This window comes from Pomacea canaliculata, linkage group LG9 (assembly GCF_003073045.1).
Source record: "Pomacea canaliculata isolate SZHN2017 linkage group LG9, ASM307304v1, whole genome shotgun sequence".
NCBI lineage: Eukaryota > Metazoa > Mollusca > Gastropoda > Architaenioglossa > Ampullariidae > Pomacea > Pomacea canaliculata.
In genome coordinates this window covers 13,225,232-13,246,960 of record NC_037598.1, presented here as the reverse complement: position 1 = coordinate 13,246,960, position 21,729 = coordinate 13,225,232, and the positions used below count along the sequence as shown (strand labels likewise).

Genomic DNA, 21,729 nt, shown 5'->3' with positions numbered 1-21,729 from the left:
TTTCAATCAGCATATGAGATGATAATTGTTGATGGCTTAGTGTTATAAGATAACAGACACTAAAAGATTTATATATATATATGCACACACACACACAAACAAACACACCACCTTGTACACATTTTCAGCATGTCCCATTTGTTATCACTATTACAAAGCATGCATAATGCCAACGAAGGGTTTTCATGTCTCGATCGCCTGTTCCTACGAGAGCTTCGAGATAAAAGTGTCATCGGCAAACTTCCGTCTTGTGAACCAGGAAGATATGAACCCAAGTAGCTGTGGCTATGATGGCGGGTCGTGTGGGGACGTGGATTGTGATACTGTGTGTAGTTACTCAAAATATTTTTGCTGCTTCACAGTTTGTTCCTTGGCAGCAACTGGAACACATGAGTGAGTATTGTCAGCATTTCAGATCACGTTTTGTGTAGTACAACTACTACTACTGTACTTTATATGCAAATCATTATCTTATAATTACAGACATCACTCAACACCCCGTAGAGCAGGGGTGTCAAACTCAATTACCCAGCGGGCCAAATCTCTCATCACACACAAGGTGGCGGGCCGAAGGTTATTATTTAAGTTCGATAACTTTCTTATTGAACACTAAAAAAAAAAAAAAAAAGAACTTTTTGTTATTAATTTTGTGTAAACAAAATCATACAAACCAAGGCTTAGCAGTTTTTCTTTTTAATTTATTTTGTCAGAAGTGGACGTTTGACATCTTTTCTTGACAACAAGTTTGTTTATGTTTGGAGTAAGTTTCTGTGTTGTGGAGATTCTGAAGATGGACTGAAAGTGTACTTCAGTAAGACGACTCCTGTGTGATGTTTTGTTGATCTTCATCACAGAGAAAAGTTGCTCACACAAATATGTGCTGCCAAACATGCTCAAGATTCGAGCCGCATGTAGACGAAGCTGGGGCATCGTTTGTGGGAGGGAATGAGTGAACTATGCAGCCCCCACACAGTCGTACTGTGCCTTCAGTCACTCATTACACTTTCTTTAGCTTCTGTTCTGCATTCAGGCTTTACAACTTGTCCTGATGTTTAGTCTCGTAATGCCGTCTCAGATTGCATTCTTTGGTCACAGCTATTGTATCTCCACAAAGTAGACATACTGGTTTACCGCTGATATCAGTAAACATGTAGTCAGCCTCCCATTGGCTTTGAAAGACTGTTTTCAAAATCAACTTTTCTCTTGGCCATTTTAACGGCTAGCTTTAATTTAAAATTTGATTGGTATTGAAATTACAAAAATCCCTTCACTACACAGTGTAATGTTCTCGATCTTTATTAAGTAAATTAACAGTAAGTAAAAGTCTTTAGAAAAGTCACAACACGTGCTTAGCTCTGATCATCTGCCTTTGTTCCCCGACAGATGGCGCACCAATATCTACGACTAGCGTTAAGTTCACACACTACACACAGCTTTCAATTAATTCTAATAAACAATCGCGTGCTCTGCTCTGCTCAGTACTATTTGCTATGACATGTGATGTTATTGCATCAGTAAATGTATGTAAAAAAAAAATAATTAGGCAAAAAAGACACAAATTATCAATACACAAGCAGCAATTATTTCTACACCATGGCTTGCTGTTTATACTCGGATACTTATCTCTTTGCCGGCAGTCATTAACTCTTGACAGTCAGTATTCCACAGTTGGCACTTATCATCCACAGTCCACTTGTATAATTCACAGTTCACACGTATCATGCACAGTTCGCACACATAATTCCAGATGGTATATATATATAAGTCCTTGGAGAAGCTATACTCCCACCAACTTGATCTACACAAGTTTGCTTCTCACAACTTAAGAGTCAGAAAGTGATGAGTTTCTACTAGTCTGAGGCTGAGCTGCCTCATCATACACGTGGGTTGACCCTAGCAACCCTTTGATCTCGGACCGATTCAGGGAAGTTAACAGGTACTAAAAATCTTCGACCCGCGGCCTGTGTTCAGAGCAGGGTGTCCCGTGTCACAGGTCAGATTTATGGGCCCCGCCTTCACCATCCATTCTGGTCATTAACAGGAGCGGTGGTAACTTGACCAGTGCACTGTTGGTGATCTATATAAACTTCACTAAACTCATCCCATCTCTTGCTGTCCTCGACGGAACTTTTCTGTTGTTTGCCTTCTACTTGTCGCCGGGCCATTAACAATGATTTACTAAAATTCATTCGCGGGCCAGGGAAAATTTCCTGGCGGGCCGGATGTGGCCCGCGGGCCGGGTGTTTGACACCCCTGCCGTAGAGTAAACATTGTTTCTCCTACTGTCTGTGTTCACATATGAGACGAACGTTTATTCATTCTTACGTGTAAGTCATGCTTCAAACATATTGGGATATGACCGAGTTTTAATTTCATGGTAAGAGCTGGTGGAATGTGTGAAAGTAAAGCTCCAGTGTAAACAGGATCAGCCCTATACACGGATACACAGGAATGGGCTTATGACACCTGGAAGACAAACATAGCTCGTTGAAAAAAAAATAGGTTCGTATCCACGATGCAGTAAAGAATACAATAAAATGTTCATTTGCGTGTAAATACGTTCAACACAATTTAAATTTCAAAAATTATTTTTTTCTGGATTGTCTGTAAATTGTGTACCTTTATTTCATTTAAGTAACTTGATGTGCAGATAAACCAAGCCCTCTAGTCTGTGTAGATAATATTTCATTAACATAAGCACATAATTATGAAGTTAATACAGATAGATGTAAGACCAGCGATAATTCACTCCCATTGCTATTTGAAAGAAAGTCTCAGGTTGTGTTCTCGGTAGTACTGCGCTCGTTGAGTTCTGTTGTATAATACACCAATGACATTGACTTAAGACAGTCTGGTCGTAGAACTGTTCTGACTTAGGAAATAACTCAGGATGAAAACATGTCCTACAGAGAGTAACACTCACACACTAGGGATCTTAACAGGATAGTACATGAATATCTAGGTTGTACACAGATACTTCCACAGCTTCTAACATATTGCTAACAATCACAATATTTTTTTTCCTACTAGAACACAATTTCTGGATTCTCTTTTCAATTATAAGTGTCACAGATGACCTTAAAAATGGGGAGAATTATGATTATTGACTGCTTCATAACTTCTTTTCCTTATTTTAAATGTTAGTTTTTAATGAAACATGTTTTATAAGGTTTCTGACAAACCTTCAAAAAAGCTTCAACTTATGTTCCAGAAAATGTTGCTGTCAAGAAAAGCTGCAGCATGAGCAGCCAGTATGGTGATGGCACACTCACTTCGGGAGACTGCTCTGCGGCAATAAATGGAAACAATGACACAAATTTCGACCTCTATAAATCACCCCCGAACTGCATCCACACCAGTTGTTATGATTTTAACCCTTTTTGGTCAGTGGATCTGGGAAAAATATTTTCTGTTCACAGGATTATCATCTATGCACGCAAAGACTGTAAGAAAAATGTAGCATAACAAATTCAATTTAACCTAAAGAAAGTTTTTGTCAGATGAGACTACTTGTAATGTGTTAATCTGTAAAGTATATCTGGAAAACTTGCTTAGTTATTTTGGCTAAGCTTGTGTATTAGTTTTTAATCGTTTCTATTCATTGCCATAAAACTGGCATCAGTACTCTCAATGATTTGGACTTGCTGGACCTGATGTCTCATGCAGACGATTCTCAGTTTCTGGCTCTTGCCATCTGTGAGATTGATATCTGTGTTTTTAATCTGAAACAATGTATTGCTGACATGAAGTCCTGCATGATACCTTATTAAAATAGTGCTCACAGTGTTTAAATCCTGATTATAAAGTCCGGGCTCTCCTTTTTGCCTGAAATTGAAATCTGTATCGAGAGAATGAGATGTGTCAAGGTAACATTTTTGGCTCAACATCGCGACCTTGGATATGCCATTATTAACTTAAAATAACGAATTTTTTCTTTTTTTTCATTTCTGTCACTTATCTTTTTTTGTCATACTTCAGATTAGTTCTAAAAGACTTTACAGTCAAAAGTAATTAAAACTCTATCAGTTTCTTTATCAAGAGAAGTTAATGCGTAGACGTAGCTATATCTCACTCAACATCGTTACCTTCCTAAGTATATTGAAAAATGTTGTTACCGAAAACATCACTATATTTGTAGTATGTCACACCTAGCTAAACTAAACATTTCTCTTGTCGGGATACAACCTTAGTTGGTTTCTAAAACAGCGATATTTCACATCCCTATCCTTAGTAGTATGATAAAGCTTTATTATAAGGAACAGAAGAGGTCTGCAGGTCGCCTCTATGTGACGACTACTGCTTATTAGCCAGGGTTGTCCATGGGACATATTTTTCTATCCCATCCCATCCCGTTCCATGGCAATTTATGCCTGTCCCATCCCGTCCCATCCCACGGGACGTTTCCCATGGGATTCCCATGGTATTAACAATCCTATGGACAACACTGAAAACCACTTTTCGGCTTTTGTTCTATAATTCCTGCTACTTCACATACAATAGATGATTCAGAGGAAAGATTTAAATCCTTGATGAATGAAATAACAGTAAATTTATTTTGCAATATCAAGTATCGACTACCATGGGAAATACAAGTGTGTGCTGTCCCGTCCCATCCCATCCCATGGGACGTTTCCCATGGGATTCCCATGGGATTCCCATTCCTATGGACAACACTGTTATTAGCATATGAAAAATTGCTCTAAAAGTTCAGCTGACATGAAGAATGGTATACTGGGGAACTTTCTTTGTGATCTGTATCTGTACACGCTAGAATGACCACTGAGTTACCCTTTAGGTTCTGCCAGATGGATGAGCGATTATTGCAGGGACCTGTCGCCATACTAAATGTACTGCACTAATCATTTGTCTCAACCAAACTACTCGTACTCATGACATGTGCTCTATAAGGTGTTTATCATTTATAGTTTATAGTTTTTCTTATAAAGACGTTCACCTGGCCTAATTGACCTCTAGTTTCTAGTTCCTGCCTGGGGGATAAAACAATGTATCATGGTCTGCAGCCACCATACACGTGCGCTCCCCAGTTGGCATGTAAACGGCACAAGTGTCTGCATGTAACCAGAAGATGACTATTGTTTTAGCGATTTTTCAAATCAGAGCCATCCATACACTTGTGACTGCTGTGTGTAGCCGATAATAACACTACCTATGCATACTTGCATATTTACCTACCTGTATTTTTATGGATTTGCTATTTCATCTAGATTTATGCATGTATTCTACAGATGAGAAAAGAATGCTGAGGGTTCATGTTTGGCTCGACAAACAAAATATATTTTCGTACCAATATTCGGACGAAATAAATACTATCAACGTCATTGACAAAAACCTTCCTCGACAAGGTCAAGTGGTTAAGATCACAAGGGAAGGACAAAAACCACCAGACGATTGTGCGCCATTAATAACCATTTGCGAAGTTCAAGTATGGGGTAAGTTAGTGGAAGCATGTACGAGTAACAAGATAGTTACTCCTGGAGAGATCTGAAAGGTCATAACTCAGACACTGAAACAAGTTTAGATTAACCTCTCCGCTCCTGTCACACTATCGTTAATAAATAGAGTGATATCGATTATTCTTAAATAGCTAAAATATTTTTGTTGACTGTGCCTTTTGATGATATGTGTTTATTAACATCATTTGTAGCAATACAAGTTATATAATATTATCATAAAAACACCTGTATTTTAACCTGTACAATACACGTCTTTCTATGGTGTAGTGTGCACAGCTGGATGGTGGGGTGGAGACTGTCAGAATCCGTGCAGTACAACATGCCAGGGCGCAGGTCAAGCCACAGGTCAGAGTACAGAAGAGGACAATTATTGCGACTCAGTAAATGGCACATGTTTAAAAGGTACTGGTACGATAAAGTATTTTATATAGATTATAGATAAAGAATTAGTTTTAATCAAAATATCATAATTCAGAAAAAATTTAATACTCTTAAACAGACAATGCGTAAAATACCTCAAGGTACGAAAATATTAAACGACATCCAATAGACAAATAAAGGAATGCAGCAAGAGTTGTGGGATATGTCCCTGTGCTTCACATTGTTAGATTTCTTTGAGTAAAAATAAAAATATGACATGAAAAAGCAGGGGAGTGGCTGGGTGTAATGATTAGTTTACACAGATTCTAGATGTATGGGGACGGTTATATGTACCTAGTTTTGTTATGGTCAGGATGTTACAGCTGTCTGCCTATTATGAGCTCCGTGAGGTCAGCACCATCCATCACATTCTCTCTACAAGCTCTGCCCCCACTCGTGTCTGTCCTTTGTTCTTTTTCTGCTTGATTACTCCAACTCTTTGTTCGTGGCAAACAGAGATCACTTGATGCTCATGCCAAGTGTGGATCAAATCATCAAGAGACTTCTGGAATGTGTGCGGTGTTCAGACAGAGAGAAACTGCATTAAAACATGATAACACGATTGTTTAACGATGATGGAAGATCAGCAGTAGAGACGCAATTCACTGCTCCTTATCAAATCTCCATTTATTTATGTATCTCCTGTGTTTCATGGACAGGTTGTGTGTCTGGCTACTGGGGGGCAAACTGCACCCGTCCCTGTGGAGCAGGGTGTGACAGTCCCGGATGCGGTCAGAGTGACGGGACCTGTCAGTGCCGACCGCAGTGGGAGTCTTCTCTGTGCCAAAGTAGGAAAACAATAGCGAAAGAATAATGTGGTTGACAATATATATTACTTACAACTTTACAGCTATGTTTAACCTAAATTAGAAACACTAGGTAAATCTGAATCTAAAAAATATCTATAATTTTAGAAAAATAATCAAGAAGTAAAAAGATTAATACAATTCACTAGAATTGACATAAAGCGTCCCACAAATCTCTTCACGATAAAAGTCTTTTATTGTAGTTCATTGTGTAGCAAGACTGCTTTTAAGGCCTCCAACGTCAGCTCCAACAAAGAAACCCAAGATACCGCCCCTCTTCCAGTTCAGCAGGATCCAATGCACAAGCCAACGGCGAACACAAATACAGGGAAAACAAAAAACCCTGGACAAAAATTTCCTTAAAAATCTAATTACCATTTAAAATCAATATATCGCTAATTTTGTATTGTATAATTGATAATTCAATCCAAAACTTGAATACAAAACAAAGAAAACTTAATTTTAGACAACAACATCATCATCATCATCATCATTTTTTATATAATTTATTTTCCATTAATACATTAAACATATTACAGGCTTAACACATTCTATGCTTAAACACTTCACACCTGTTGAAAGGTTACACTATAACTTAAAACAATATAACAGACATATAAGGTAATCCATGTCAACACATATTTTAAAAGTCTAGTCACCGTTTAAATTCTAGTCGACAATGTGTATATAACCTAGCCACTGTTTTACATATGAACATATGTTTTTCCAGTTACAAGAAGGATAAGCGAAATCAAATATCAACTGACCAAACACAATTCACTGCTCCTTAACAAATCTTACTTTACTTATGTATCTCCTGTGTTTCGTGGACAGGTTGTATGTCTGGCTACTGGGGGGCAAATTGCACCCGTCCCTGTGGAGCAGGGTGTGACAGTCGTGGATGCAGTCAGAGTGACGGGACCTGTCAGTGCCGGCCGCAGTGGGAGTCTTCTCTGTGCCAAAGTAGGAATACAGTAGCGAAAGAATAATGTGGTTGACAATATATATTACTTACAACTTTACAGCTATCTTTAAACTATATTAGAAACACCAAAAAATCTGAATCTAACATATATATATACAATTTTAGAAAAATAATCAAGAAGTAAAAGGATTAATTAAATTCACTAGAATTGACATAAAGCGTCCCCGAAATCTCTTCACGATAAAAATCTTTGATTGTAGTTTATTGAGTAGCAAGTCTGCTTTTGACAGGAAAAGACAGCGACACCACCCCTACACCCATTCCAGCCATAACCCAACCCCAAAGAGATCCCCACTCCCCGCATTGTGAAAACACCGCAAGGTGGAAGCACTTTCTTTCAAAATCATCCACAACAACAACAACAACAACAACAACAACTAATAAACTGTTCCCTCTAGTTAAATATCCCCGTGCATTCTCTATATTTATCTCTTGTTGTTTGGTCGTATTGTGTTGGCTTTTTGTTGATCTAATTCCAAACCTGTTTTACAAACACGTTCAGCTAACCTTCCCACGACAAAAGGTACTCCCTTGTTGTTATTATAATTGTTTTGATCATAATTAAAATAGGACGAAATGCTGTTTCTAGAGGAGTATTGGCATTTAATTACACCGTTCGTCTTTAGACTGTTCAGCCGGTCACTACAACTTGACTAACGACTGTAACAACACCTGTGGTGAAGGATGTCATGACACATGTAGCAGGACTAACGGGACATGTCAGTGTCGACAAGGATGGGAGTCTCCTCTGTGTCAGCGTAAGAATACAATAATACGACTTATGCATCTGAGTCAAGATGTAAGACGAGCTCGCATCCTAGTTCCTCGTGGTTTTGTTAAAAAAGTCTTTTTTAAGTTATTAGTCTTTTCTTATTTACCTACCTATTCACATTTCATAGCTGATGAACTTTACAATGAAAACTGTTTTATGTCTCCTTTTTTTGTTGATGCTTTTGTATGTCTATAACTATGTGTGTTAACTTGTACATTATGTACTACTACTAAACAAACCTTTACCACCATCAAAGACTCGGGGTAGTTATTTACATAAACCCTCATGAGTACACATTTACCAGTAAACTCTTGAAGTGTTTTCCAGTAAACACTTTAAGTGCTATTCAAAGTCGTTTATCATTATACAATATATAACTTCTTACGCAGGCTCTCTCTCTCTAACACACACTCTAACACACACAGAGGTCCAGAAAACCAGAGTCTTCTTAAAAACCACTGAAGGTACGATCTCACATTCAGAAAAGGGTATGTTAGAGCGAAATATAAACCCACGACAACCGTTGTCTAATGTAGCTATTCTGCTGTATGCCTGTCTTTAGACCGGGAAATTAGGACTTATAAACAGACATTAATTGTTCCTTGACCATAAACTTAATTGTATTTTAACCTTATCATTACCAGGCTGTGCAGATAATTACTACAACATGTCTAATGACTGTGTCACCTGTGGTGAAGGATGTAACAACACTTGCAACAGGACTGACGGGACATGTCAGTGTCGACCAGGATGGCAGCTTCCTCTGTGTCAAAGTAAGAATACAATAATACGACTAATGTATTAAAGTCTAGATGTAAGACGAGCTCTTCTGCTGAACTCATGTCTGTAGACTATACCAATAGGATTAATAAACACAATGACTTGTTCCCTAATCACAAACGTAATCATTTTTTTAAAATTATCATTACCAGAGTGTGCAAATAATTACTACAGAATGTCAAATGACTGTGTCACCTGCGGTGAAGGATGTAACAACACTTGCAACATTGCTAACGGGACATGTCAGTGTCGAGCAGGATGGCAGCCTCCTATGTGTCAAGGTAAGAATACAATAATTCGACTAATGTATCAGACTCAATATGTAAGACGAGCTTTTCTGATTAACTCATGTCCTTAGACAAGACATGTAGGACTGATAAACACACATGAGTTTTTCTTTTACCTGGTCATATTTTTCACATTATCTTTACCAGATTGTGCAGATAATTACTACAACATGTCTAATGACTGTGTCACCTGCGGTGAAGGATGTAACAACACTTGCAACATTACTAACGGGACATGTCAGTGTCGACCAGGATGGCAGCCTCCTCTGTGTCAACGTAAGAATACAATAATTCGACTAATGTATTAAAGTCTAGATATAAGACGACCTCTTCTGCTGAACTGATGTTTGTAGACAATACAAATAGGATTAATAAACAAAATGAATTGTTCCATAAGCACAAACTCAATCATTTTTTTAAATTATCATTACCAGATTGTGCAGACAATTACTACAACAAGACTAACGCCTGTCAAAACACCTGTGGTGAAGGATGTCATGACACATGCAGCAGGACAGACGGGACATGTCAGTGTCGACCAGGATGGCAGCCTCCTCTGTGTCAAAGTAAGAGCACGATGATATATCTGGTCATGTGTCAAGATGGTCTGATTTGCTTTGTGATTGTGTTTATTTATTTTCACTTTGCTTTAAGGCGTAAATATCTCATCTGAATTCAAACCTTCTTGTTCATTGAGCAGCATCTTAATAAGAATTTCACATGTCTTTTTTAAGAATGCTTAGACAGTCACTACAACGAGTCTAACGACTGTCAAAACACCTGTGGTGGAGGATGCAATGACACATGCAGCAGGACTGACGGGACATGTCAGTGTCAGCCAGGATGGCAGCCTCCTCTGTGTCAACGTATGAACATCTGGAACTAATTAAAAAATTTTAGCATTAACAGTAACCATGAAACGATCGACTACTACAACTAATTTGCTTGCCTTTTACATTATTACAATTTTAAGATTGTGTCTGTACAGTTATATCAATAATCTCTCGGAGAAAATTGGCTAAAAATACTACACAGAAATCGGCAAAGACTGCAATAATACGATTTTACATCAACGAAGACTTTTTTAGTCTTTCATTTTACTGTTTTGTGCATGTACCTTGGAATTGATGACACATTTCGTTTGCTGAAATGCTAATGGAAATGGAAAAAATAGGGTTTCGTAAAGTTTAGTAATCGTTTCAAATACGAGGCTGACTCACAGAATTCCATTTTCCCAAGCCAACCAATTCACATTTGCACTGACAGAAAAGTAAAACATAAACAGTTAAAGAGTTAATGACTGATTTCTTAATAGAGCCAATGCAGTTGAAAGGAGATGAACCCAACAGCGCTCCTATTGGTGCCATCATCGGGCCAGTCGTGGCTGTGATACTCGTCGTTGGAGTAGTTGTTGGGATCGTTATATTCAGGTAACGACCCTTTCAATAAATTGTTTTGCATCATAAGCAACATTTCGGAGCAGGCAGGGTCTATTCTAGTCTAATTTGAGTCAAATAAACACGAAAATAAAGACACAATAATGCTAATTAGTAATTATATGTATCGTACGGTATCGGTTAGCAGCTAGTTATGAAGTCAATATTTTGACAACCCTCTGTAGGTGAATACAGTTAATATGATTTATAACTAGCTTCAGTCTCTGTTCTTTCCTTCTTTTTATGAAGCTTTCCATCTCTGTAGCATGAATGGTTGACCAAACATTTGAAACTTACTGTTTGTTGCTGGGAATTTGCGTATTACGTGTCTTGTATTGAATTGATTACTGCTTTTAGGTTATGCCTGCATGTAAACCAAATACATCTTTAATAGGTGAACGAATATATACATCAACTTATCACTTGCATTGAATACAATTGCATAAACTTATTACAAGCGTAGATCTCAAATCGACAAAGTAAACTTTTTAGTATCACAATAATTTTTATTGATAAATTCTCTGATGTGATAAAGCACCACTGAAACACTTATCAGGTTTTTTTCACACAAATGCAGTTTTGTTAACCATTTTTTTGTTGTGTTAATTTGCTTTAAAAGGCGTCGAAGACAGGACAAGCGAAACCAATATATTCAACAAGAGCTGGCAACAGAAAACCCTGCAAATAAAACAACGCCAGAAGGGGCTATGAATGTCATTGATAAGCAAGGTGAGGCAAAGCAAATGCTTCCTACTTTCAAAAGTTGTCCCACTCACTACTTAAAAATACTTAAGCATTCATTTTCTATTTTTATTTATCGAAAATAAATAAATACTTTTTAAGTAGTTTTTTTTTTTCAAACTTCTCAGATTTGTTAACAGGAATAGCTTCGAAAGGAAATCGTATATAATTTAATTCTTCTGCCTCGAAAACATTGAGAAATACATATTCTTTTACGATTTAAAAAAAAGTGTTGTTATGGATATAATTAATAGATGCTCATTATGAACAACGTGCAGTATAATGTACGCACTACCCATGCCGTTCATGTTAACAGATAATAAACCGATAGCATCCATCAATCCACAAACGTACCCCACGCCTGTAGATACGGACGACATACACATCTATAATAACGAGCACCTGTCCAAACCTCAGCGTTCCTCTGTTTCTTCTCCAAGTAATGGTGAGGTTGGTAATGAAAATGCGTCAGCTGCAAAAACGAAAGAAAGCAATTGTTCAAAAAAAGACAAAGACAAGCGAGATGCTAAACCGCCTGCTACTGCACCAAAACCGGTTGCGAACAAAGAAAGCGCACCAAACAAAAGGCTATATGAGAACATTGACCTAATGGCAAACCTTCCGAAAATATCCGACAACGACGAGAATCAAAAGCCTAATGTGAAGTCAGAGGAAAAAGACCAGGAGGCTGTCAATGGCGTCTATGAAGAAGAAGAGGATATCTACAACACGGAGGACATCTACGGCTGCTACCGGTCAATGGGATCATCGTCAATACTCGATGATTTTCAGAAGTCTTTGTTGGCCAGTCTTGCCTCTGGAAAACTAGGAATGGAATTTGCGGTAAAGAATTTTTTAATATGCTGAACTAATTCATCTTAAGAAAACACGTTCGTCAACAAGGATAACAGAATAGCAAAATATAACAATATTGAACAATCTATATTATGAACAACCGAATTTTATTAACACTTTTTAATATATATTTTCCCCAATAATGTGCTTTGCAAATGCTACTTAACACGCGTTTTCTTTGTAGAAATTTCCCAAAGACATGCAGCATCCTAACAAGGTCGGTTCCAAACCAGAGAACTCTAAAAAGAATCGTTTCAAGGCGCTGTGTGCGTGTAAGTGACTTTTTGGTATATACCATTTAAAGAAGCCCCTTTCGTGTGTATTAAAATACATCTATATGAACAAAATTATATAAATCGATATTAAAAATAAATTTAATAGTTATATTTTCTGTATATTTATTTAACCACCTAATAGAATATTCAAATAGCGAATCAATTCTACTTTAAATATTTTTGTGACAATCTGTTTAGACGACCATTCTAGAGTTGTCCTTCGTAGACCAAAAGGAGACATCAATACAGATTACATCAACGCAAGTTACATTAAGGTAAGTAAGCTTATCTGTGCTGGTAAAAAAATATATAGAGATTAAAAAAAGAAAAAAAATTACACCCTTTGACTGGAAAAAAATATGTTTATTTGAACAAAATTTGGTTAAAAAAATTAAGTAGTTTTCAAGAAGAAAAATCTACTCATTTTCACTTCCAGGGGTATAATCGAGAAAAGGCATACATCGCCACACAAGGTAAGGGAGACTTTCTTTGACCTGGTTTATAAAATAAAATACACGTCTCTTTATGTCTGAAAATTGTTTTCATGTTGAAATCTTTCTTAAGGAGTAGATGTAGCTATTGAATAGGTCCCAACTTCTTTTACGGGCAGCGTTGGATTGGCGCAAAAATAGAATATGTTTGTTATTCCCTTTTCTTGCACACCCCTGCTGATGAATCAATGAAATTTTATTAAATTTCAAACAATTCCCGTGATGAAACAGGCCAATCAGCCAGTACTTTGCTTGCCTAGGGAATGAAATAATTAACTGTTTATGTTATCAGGTCCACGATCCAGCACAGTGGATGACTTTTGGTGGATGGTGTGGCAGGAGAGCGTCACACAGATCGTCATGCTTACCAACATCAAGGAGGGCGGAAAGGTGGGTACTTACTATGCATTCTTTAATGCCCTTGAAAGTGTGCATACTACTTAAGCTATAGATTTATTTGATGTTCCTATAAATTGTAAATAAATCGTGCACCTGCTTATAATGATTCTTCTTCTTATGGACTTTAAAAACGCTTCAATACCTATTAGGTAAAATATATCATACTGTCTGAATTGATATGTGCTATTTAACTTATCTTAATTATATATAGTCAGATAAACATCTCTTTATAGAATATTGTACCTTTTTTTAAACGTTTACTGGCATAAGATAAATAAATACCAGTACGCACAGCACAAAATGTAATGGACTTGTTGGCAAATACTCAGGACAAGTGTGAAGAGTACTGGCCAACAGTCGGTAACACACAAACGTATGGTCACGTGACAGTGACAGCTTTAAAAGCAGATGCCAGGGCAGACTTCATCGTGCGCTCGTTTGTGGTGGGAACCAGAAAGGTATAATTTTTTTCTGAAAATGATAACCAGCCGTATTTGTTAATATTACAAAATTGATCTCATTTGATGTTTGTGTACGTTACAGTGAAACATACGAACAAGCATATAGAGTGGTATGGAGACACTAAAAATATATTCGTCTAAACACACTGCTTAGCATCTCACCTACAGAAAAAATGATTCATATATTTTATATAAAATTATATAATGTGGCTGCTCCACTAAACGTGTAGAGTGTCCTGCATACGATGTTCAGTAAAATGTATCTCACCTATCGTCACTAACTGTCATGTCTTACAGGGAGGTGACCAGCGGACGGTATCTCAGTATCACTACCTGGTGTGGCCTGACCACGGGGTGCCGTCCACCCTCTCATTGGTCAACTTCTGGCGCTACGTCAAGGCACGTGCACGAGGTGCCATACCTGTCATGCACTGCAGGTAGGGTGTTTTACACAATATGAATTGTCTGTTGTCAACTTTCCAGCTTTGTAGTAAGTCAACCGAGTTACAAAGGCAATTCATACATTGTGTAAAATAGTCTATGTAACTGTTGTGGTATTTCCCATTAGGATTTGGTATATTTTTGTACATTTCAGCTCGCCTTCCTTTTTGCTCACAATCCTGTTTGTGTCTTTTGTATCACGACAGCTTACAGAAATTACTAGTAGCAGTAACTACTGTCTCTTTTTTTTTCATTTATGACTTTTGCCCTTATTTTCGTTTGATTACGAAGAAATCATTTGTAAGCGTATTTTGAAGATTTGTGATGAACAATAAAGTTTGCCTTAATTTTATTAAAATTTCTGTAACCTAGCGCCGGGGTTGGACGCACAGGCACCTACATAGCCTTAGACATCGCCTCAGTCTTGAGGTCACGTGGCTTGGAGGTAAACGTCAAGGAGATCGTCAGTAGACTACGTGAGGACAGAACACTCATGGTCCAAACTGAGGTAAGACACCTTCTGGTAATCCTTCTTTTTCTATTTGCATTTCGTGATATTTTTTATATTGGTAAAGGAGACGACCATTGCAATCGCTAATGAAATCATGATCGTTATAATGAGTTGCTCCAGCATTGCTATCAGTGTGAACTTTTTGCAGGCTCAGTATAAGTTTCTCCATGAAGCCATCCTTGAAGAATACAGCAGCCGTGAAACCAGAAAAAATTTTGAACAGTTCGATGCCGTATTTCCTGACACTATCAACATCAACAACACTTCAAGAGTAGACAAGGAATTTAAGGCGAGTTAATTTTTACAAATCCTTTATAGATAAATACACGTTTGCTAATTTTTCTCTTTACCAATTTACATGACGTGTTCAGTGTATATTTACATAATTAGCATGATTATGTTAATGTAGTCTTTTCCAATATTTAACTAAAGAAAGTGCTTTGAAAATAAAGTGTCGTGTCTTTTTTCAGATGTTAAACCAAATGGGAATGTTCGTGCCAATACCAAAATACACCACCGCTGCCTCTAAAGAGAATATGCCTAAGAACCGGAACAGAGAGTTCCTGCCAGGTTAAAGTTCTATAATCTCCGAACAATAGAAAGCAAGATAAATATTAAATTTGTCATCTTATCGTAAAACCAAGCAAATATTTGCTAAAATGAAAAAGCAATAACATATAAAGAATTTCCTGTTTGATTGGACAGTGGTGACCAAGTCATGTTTTCAATAGGAAAAAAATAAAGAGCAAAAAACAATACAGAGATCAATACAGGAAATATAAAAACAAACCTTGTTATACAAGCAAGCCAGAGATCATCATAAACAGATGTAGTATTAGCAGGTATTTAATTGTTCGTTTTCCCATTTGCAGATGATGAGCATTTACTTTTCATCCCGGGTCACGTGCCTGGTAGAAATCAGTACATCAACGCCGTCCACATGTCGGTACGTGGTTGTCATTAATTTGCAACTCGTCTCCACACAAACTGACTTTCATCGGTGTGAGGCAACAATTTACCGGCCTCAACCTTTTGTTTATTCGGATACACTTTTAGTAAACATTTCCAGACTCACCTTCATCTTTGGTCCGAGGACGTTTTCCTGCTTGAATATGTGATAGGCTGCAAACTTTTAACAAAAAAAAATTAAATAGAAATATTCGATGATAGTCATCAAAGGCAAAGCAGGTTCTGTAAAGTCTAAAATAAGCAACTGCTTTAAATTATTAATTTGCAGTCTCTTAGGAAGAGACAGGGGCTGATCCTCACTCAACTTCCCTTGCCGGACACCGTGGTGGACATGTGGAGTCTGGTTGACGGATGGGACGTCAACACCATTGTTTCTCTCGGACACAAAGACCAGAGTCAATTGGTCAAGGTAAAAAGTCATACACAAGAATGTAGATTTTCAAATCACGGCTTCGTTATTCATAAATAGTTGAACAGTGAAATGATGGAGAAACGAGAAACAAAAACAGTTCTGGATAAGGCAATGTTACATCTACTTAAAATGTTTCTATATATATTTACTATCCAGTTTCTACTTGTCATTGGTTTATTAATTTTTGTGATAGGAGGTAATAAGTTCTTATAACGATTTTATTTCTACTCGCGCCAACAGTAGCAAATAAAACTTTCCATACTACTTACCTGCTTTAGTCCAAATATTCTTGGTTTCTTTTGGTTATATTTGGGTTATGAGTCAAGACATTTTAATTTCATCAGAACTACTGCCGTTACTGGCCTGATACAGAGCAAGATGCTCTGAAAACTGAACAACACACCATCGGCCTAATGTCCACTACTACACATGGAGATCATCTGACTTGCTATGACGTGTCTCTCACCACAAAGGTTCTCCTTCAACTTTTTTATGGTTTAGCCACCCGTTTCTTGTAATTTCTCATTCTACAACTGTTTCCAGTAGTTCTTGAAAAACTCCTTCAGTAGCTCGTTGCCACCAACTTTTGCACCTTTTTTTTCGTTTTCACCCTTCTCTCCTGTTTCCTACATGTAAGCTTTTATTGTGTTAGCGAGTCTTATGTTGTCAGAGTTTACTTGAACTTGCTTGACCTTAAATGGTATCCCATTCAATTCAAAGAAAACAATCTTTTATTTTTACAAAGGCGTCGAAGGATAAAACAGTTCGAGTTCTGTACTACGATGACTGGGCAGGCCTACTCCCAGGTAAAATCTCAGACATTCTCCACCTGATCGGCATTCTGGAATCATGGCATGTCGAAGAGGACACCTCACCTGTAATTGTGCAGTGCAGGTCAGCTTTACTTGAACTTTATGAATGACATGAGAAAATCATTGTTTGGACATTATTGCCATGTTACTTAAAACACCGAAAATGGTCCCTTAGTCTGTGGTTGATGTAAGTTCGAGCAGCAAGTGGTGATTGGAAGCGTCTCAAACTAGTCATCAGAAAACTAGTTCTGTGCATCTGTAGAAAATGTTGACTTATGGACAGCCTTCACTTAGCAACGAATTCAACAGGCTTGGGAAAGATAAAAGAAAAATAAGCGAGCTTTTAAGACTTGGGCGCCAATTTCAACACAATTTCATTATATTCTTTAACAAACGTGATTCCATGACTTGTACTCTAGAAACTCAAGAGGCTAATTTAGTTATACGAACACGTGTAAACTACACAACAACAATTATATTTCAGTGACGGTGTCACCAGAAGCGGGATGTTCTGTGCTCTGTATGACGTCATTAACCGAGCAAGGATTGACCAGGAGGTTGATGTCTACCTGCCTGTGCGACAGGTTCAAACCGTCAGACCAAAGGCCTTCACTACCGAGGTAATGTGTCCTTCACAACATAAGATTGATCACGATAATTGGTAACCCAGTTACTGAACACTTTGAGAAAGAACTTTCTCTTTTACTATTATTCTTGAGGATTTTATTTTTTTACAGAAAGTCGTCACCTGTCTATTTTCTCGGTTAATCTCAGTTGAAATAAAAGCCTTCAAATATAAAGATTTCTTGTAAAGATGAGGATATTCTCTGTTAATATGTTGATGCTGTTTTAACAGATGCAGTATCGGTATTGCTACCAGGCTGTACAGGAGTACAAGCGACAAGACAGTGTGTACCAAAACATGTGACCAGTCTACAACTTTCACACTTGTCGTTTGAATTGTTATTGAAACGGGCGTCCTCAAAAATAACACTGACAAGCCAGTTTCAACAATCAAAGATTTCTGTGTGCGCTTGTGTTGTATTCATTTCACTGCCAAACTACTTATTTCAGTTTTGGATGACATTTTAAATTGTAATCACAACAATATAAAGAAATATAACTCGTTATTTGTTACAACCAATACAGGACACTAAGATGTATTGTGTTCTGAACCTGTCACATAGTCTAACTACCTGTACTGACATTTGTTAGCTTGTGTACCACATCTTTAAATGTTAGTGTATGCCAGTACTTTCTACTGTTTTATTTTCAGTTTAGGGCAATAGTTATGTAAGTGTTTTTAAGGCAGACTTTTATATACTCTTGAAGATTCTATAGACTATAACAGTTTAATAATTGTATATGTATATATACTCTTTATGAGTTCTCAGCATATGAATACATTTTTATGATAGCTTCTTAAACACTAAGTTCAGGATGGTGTCCAAATTATACTGTTGCTGTCGTTAGACATATTTTAAAGCAGAAAATGTTGCGAGGAAAATATTTTATTATCAGGAACGGAATCAAATGTCATGAAAATTGTTTTTCCTGATGTTAAGTTGACCGTCTTCCTTGAAAACTGGTCAAAGATGTAAAATAATAGAGCCAGTGCAAAGGCTGGCAGATTGTTGTTATTATCCTAGCTCCAAAGAAAATAGTTGCTGATCATGTTACTTTTACATCTTAAAGCCATATAACAGGAAATTAAAAAGAACCTTGATTTCAAGATAATGCCATGCAGTGGCTGTTCAGCAATTTGCTCTCTCTGAGTACTTACAGAAATCTAGCTTTCATGTGTCACCCAGAACCAACAGATGAGTAAGTACTGCCATATCGTGTAGTAGTTTCCCCATATTTGGTAAGATTTTGTGAAAATGTAACTTTAAAAAATGACCTGTTCAGGATGTCTACCCAGTCATCTGCTTAATAAGTTTAACCAGTAACCTGTTGAGTATGCTGAGCCAGTGACATGCTTACTATATTTAACTAGTAACCTCCTCCATTCGTTTCACTATTATCAACGAATTTAACACAAAAACACCTGACACTGAAAGGTAGGGCGCGTGCGAGACAGTCGAACCTTTTTGCGAAGACTGGTCAGTAAGAAAAGGAAAACTGATTGATGGCTAATTTTTTAATGTTTATATTTTTCTATAAACCATTGATAACTTTCTGTACAAAATTTATATGTACCTATTTTTTAAAAGTGCCCTGTGCTTCTTTCTATTTATATATCTATATATTATCTTATTACATTTACATTATATATATACAAAATAATCGTCATTAAACACTATAAGGCATATCTAGTCATGTAATACTAACCCTTCTATTTATTTGAATATACACATCTATATTTTGAGAGGGCACATTGTTTTGCTAATAATCATTGAAACACTGAAGGTGGCAATACGTTATATGTTATCATGTGATAATAACCCAGTTATTTATTTCAATACATTAATTTGTTTAGAAAAACACTTGAAACATACCAAGATAATAGAAAGTATTTTAAAGTGCGCAGGTTAGTCTGACATTAGAAGGGAAATTTACTTCCTTGCTCTACCCAGATACATGATTTTCTCAGAAACGGGAAACAAAATTTGACAGCCTTTCAACATATTCTGTGTCCACGAAGGTAAAGTCTATATACCTCTCGGGTAGCCAATACACAGTTAATTTTGATATATGTAAAGTTCAAGCACGCCTCTCAGAACCTCCATTGCTTTAGGTTTAGTTTAAACTAAGATAGCAATTAATTTCACGGGTTTGGTTTATGAATTTGTCCCTCAAACAAGAGACTATCTCCTTAAAAGTTTTTATTTTATTATATTGTTTCTAGATACCTTTCCAAGTACTACTTTAAGTGACTTTTCTTAATGCTGTATAGTTTTGCTCAAACTCATCATCACTACATGCTTTTTTAAAACTACTGCTAAGTTCTTTTTAACATTTTTATGTTTACGGGCTTAGTTTTTAAGCTTTTTTGCTTGTCAGCAGTGTTTATTTGTGATAATGTATTACTTAAGCAAAATCAAAGACGTGATTTTTGTAGATTTTACGATTTTTGTTGTTGTTTGATACTTTCCATCTGAATATTCAAATGTGTGCTCAAGACTAGACAACTAAGACTAAAACATGTTTGTCAACATTTGAATGGAAACGCTCTCTGGTATAGCCGAGGCGATAACAATTGGCATTTATTTATCTTCTGCCTTCGCACTCAGCCATACAGCCATCTGTAAAGGTTCAAATCCTATAAAGAATAAAGTATTTTTATGTTTTATAAGCAGATTGTGGAAATACTTTGTGGCGGACTGTAATTACTACTGTTCTGTAGTGCTAACCAACTTGTGCAAATCCCGTGAATGGTCTAGTCCAGGGATGCCCAACCTACGGCCCGCGGGCCATATCCGGCCCGCGACGCGGTGCCATCCGGCCCGCGAAAATTCTGCCCACAGTGCAGGAAATCGGCATGTTAGTCATAATAAAAAAAAAGACCTAAAAAACGAAAAAAATGGAAGAAGAAGTATTTATCCCTACGTAGGGGCGTCTCTCAATCTTTTTTTCCATGGACGAACATTTCGATTCAGTGCTCCGACTTGGTGTCTCTACGATGAAGCCGTACATTCAGCCGTAAACAACTTCAAATATCCCACTAATTACTGCATAATTAATGGTAAGTACAACTTATTTCTAATAAAAATGGTATCTGCTCTCTTTATTTATTATTTTTTTTTTTTGCATTTTTGCGGTGAAGCGGCCCGTGACACTCATGTCGGAAATGTGTATGGCCCGCAGGCCGAAAAAGGTTGGGCATCACTGGTCTAGTCGTACGCTGTGTTTAGATGGTGTACGTTGCCCCCAGTACGGATTTTTATGGCTGTTCCTATTTTTTTCATGAGGTCCAGTGACACCAACAGAAGAAATACATTTATAGCACTCAATTGCAACGAATGGGGTACTCTAATGCAGCCCCTCTATTAGCAAAAAAAAAAAAAAAAAGTATTAACCCTAACACAGAGTACACGCAGCCTCTCGTCTGTTAATCAAGAATCAGGCACTCACTCACGCGGCTTGTGATATGTCCGGTCATCCGCTCACAACCAACAGTACCGGAAGCCCACTCCTGTCTTACTCAGACCCTCGTGGTCACCAACCGGCTACTGTACTTGCACCCGCCCTAAAGATTTCCACTGGCTCTACTGGCTACTGTGTCCACTCAGTAACAGCATCCCAGTCCACCCTTAGCTTGTGTGGTCACTCCTGGCTACTGCGTAAACACAGGGCACCCTGCCCAGGCGGCCTCTGACCTTTCACAACAACCCGCTACGCTGTGGGGTTCGCTACATTAATTGTCTCCCAGGGGCGGGAACCAATGACCAGCGCCCACAAC

At 37.4% G+C, this 21,729-nt stretch overlaps 1 protein-coding gene across 1 annotated transcript; it reads left to right on the top strand.

The window, feature by feature from the left end:
* Positions 1-270: 270 nt before the first annotated feature.
* Positions 271-20,550, top strand: LOC112572171. The gene is made up of 29 exons (XM_025251741.1): positions 271-393; positions 3,212-3,445; positions 5,247-5,450; positions 5,742-5,876; positions 6,554-6,682; positions 7,535-7,663; positions 8,312-8,443; positions 9,102-9,230; positions 9,390-9,518; positions 9,672-9,800; positions 9,959-10,090; positions 10,840-10,954; positions 11,580-11,689; positions 12,018-12,544; positions 12,741-12,828; positions 13,030-13,106; positions 13,268-13,304; positions 13,615-13,712; positions 14,051-14,179; positions 14,480-14,619; positions 14,996-15,131; positions 15,283-15,423; positions 15,605-15,704; positions 16,007-16,080; positions 16,372-16,512; positions 16,860-16,988; positions 17,261-17,409; positions 17,812-17,947; positions 18,184-20,550. Exons 1-29 carry the CDS (start codon positions 288-290, stop codon positions 18,253-18,255), a joined length of 3,987 nt encoding a protein of 1,328 aa, XP_025107526.1. The 5' UTR covers positions 271-287; the 3' UTR covers positions 18,256-20,550.
* Positions 20,551-21,729: the final 1,179 nt, after the last annotated feature.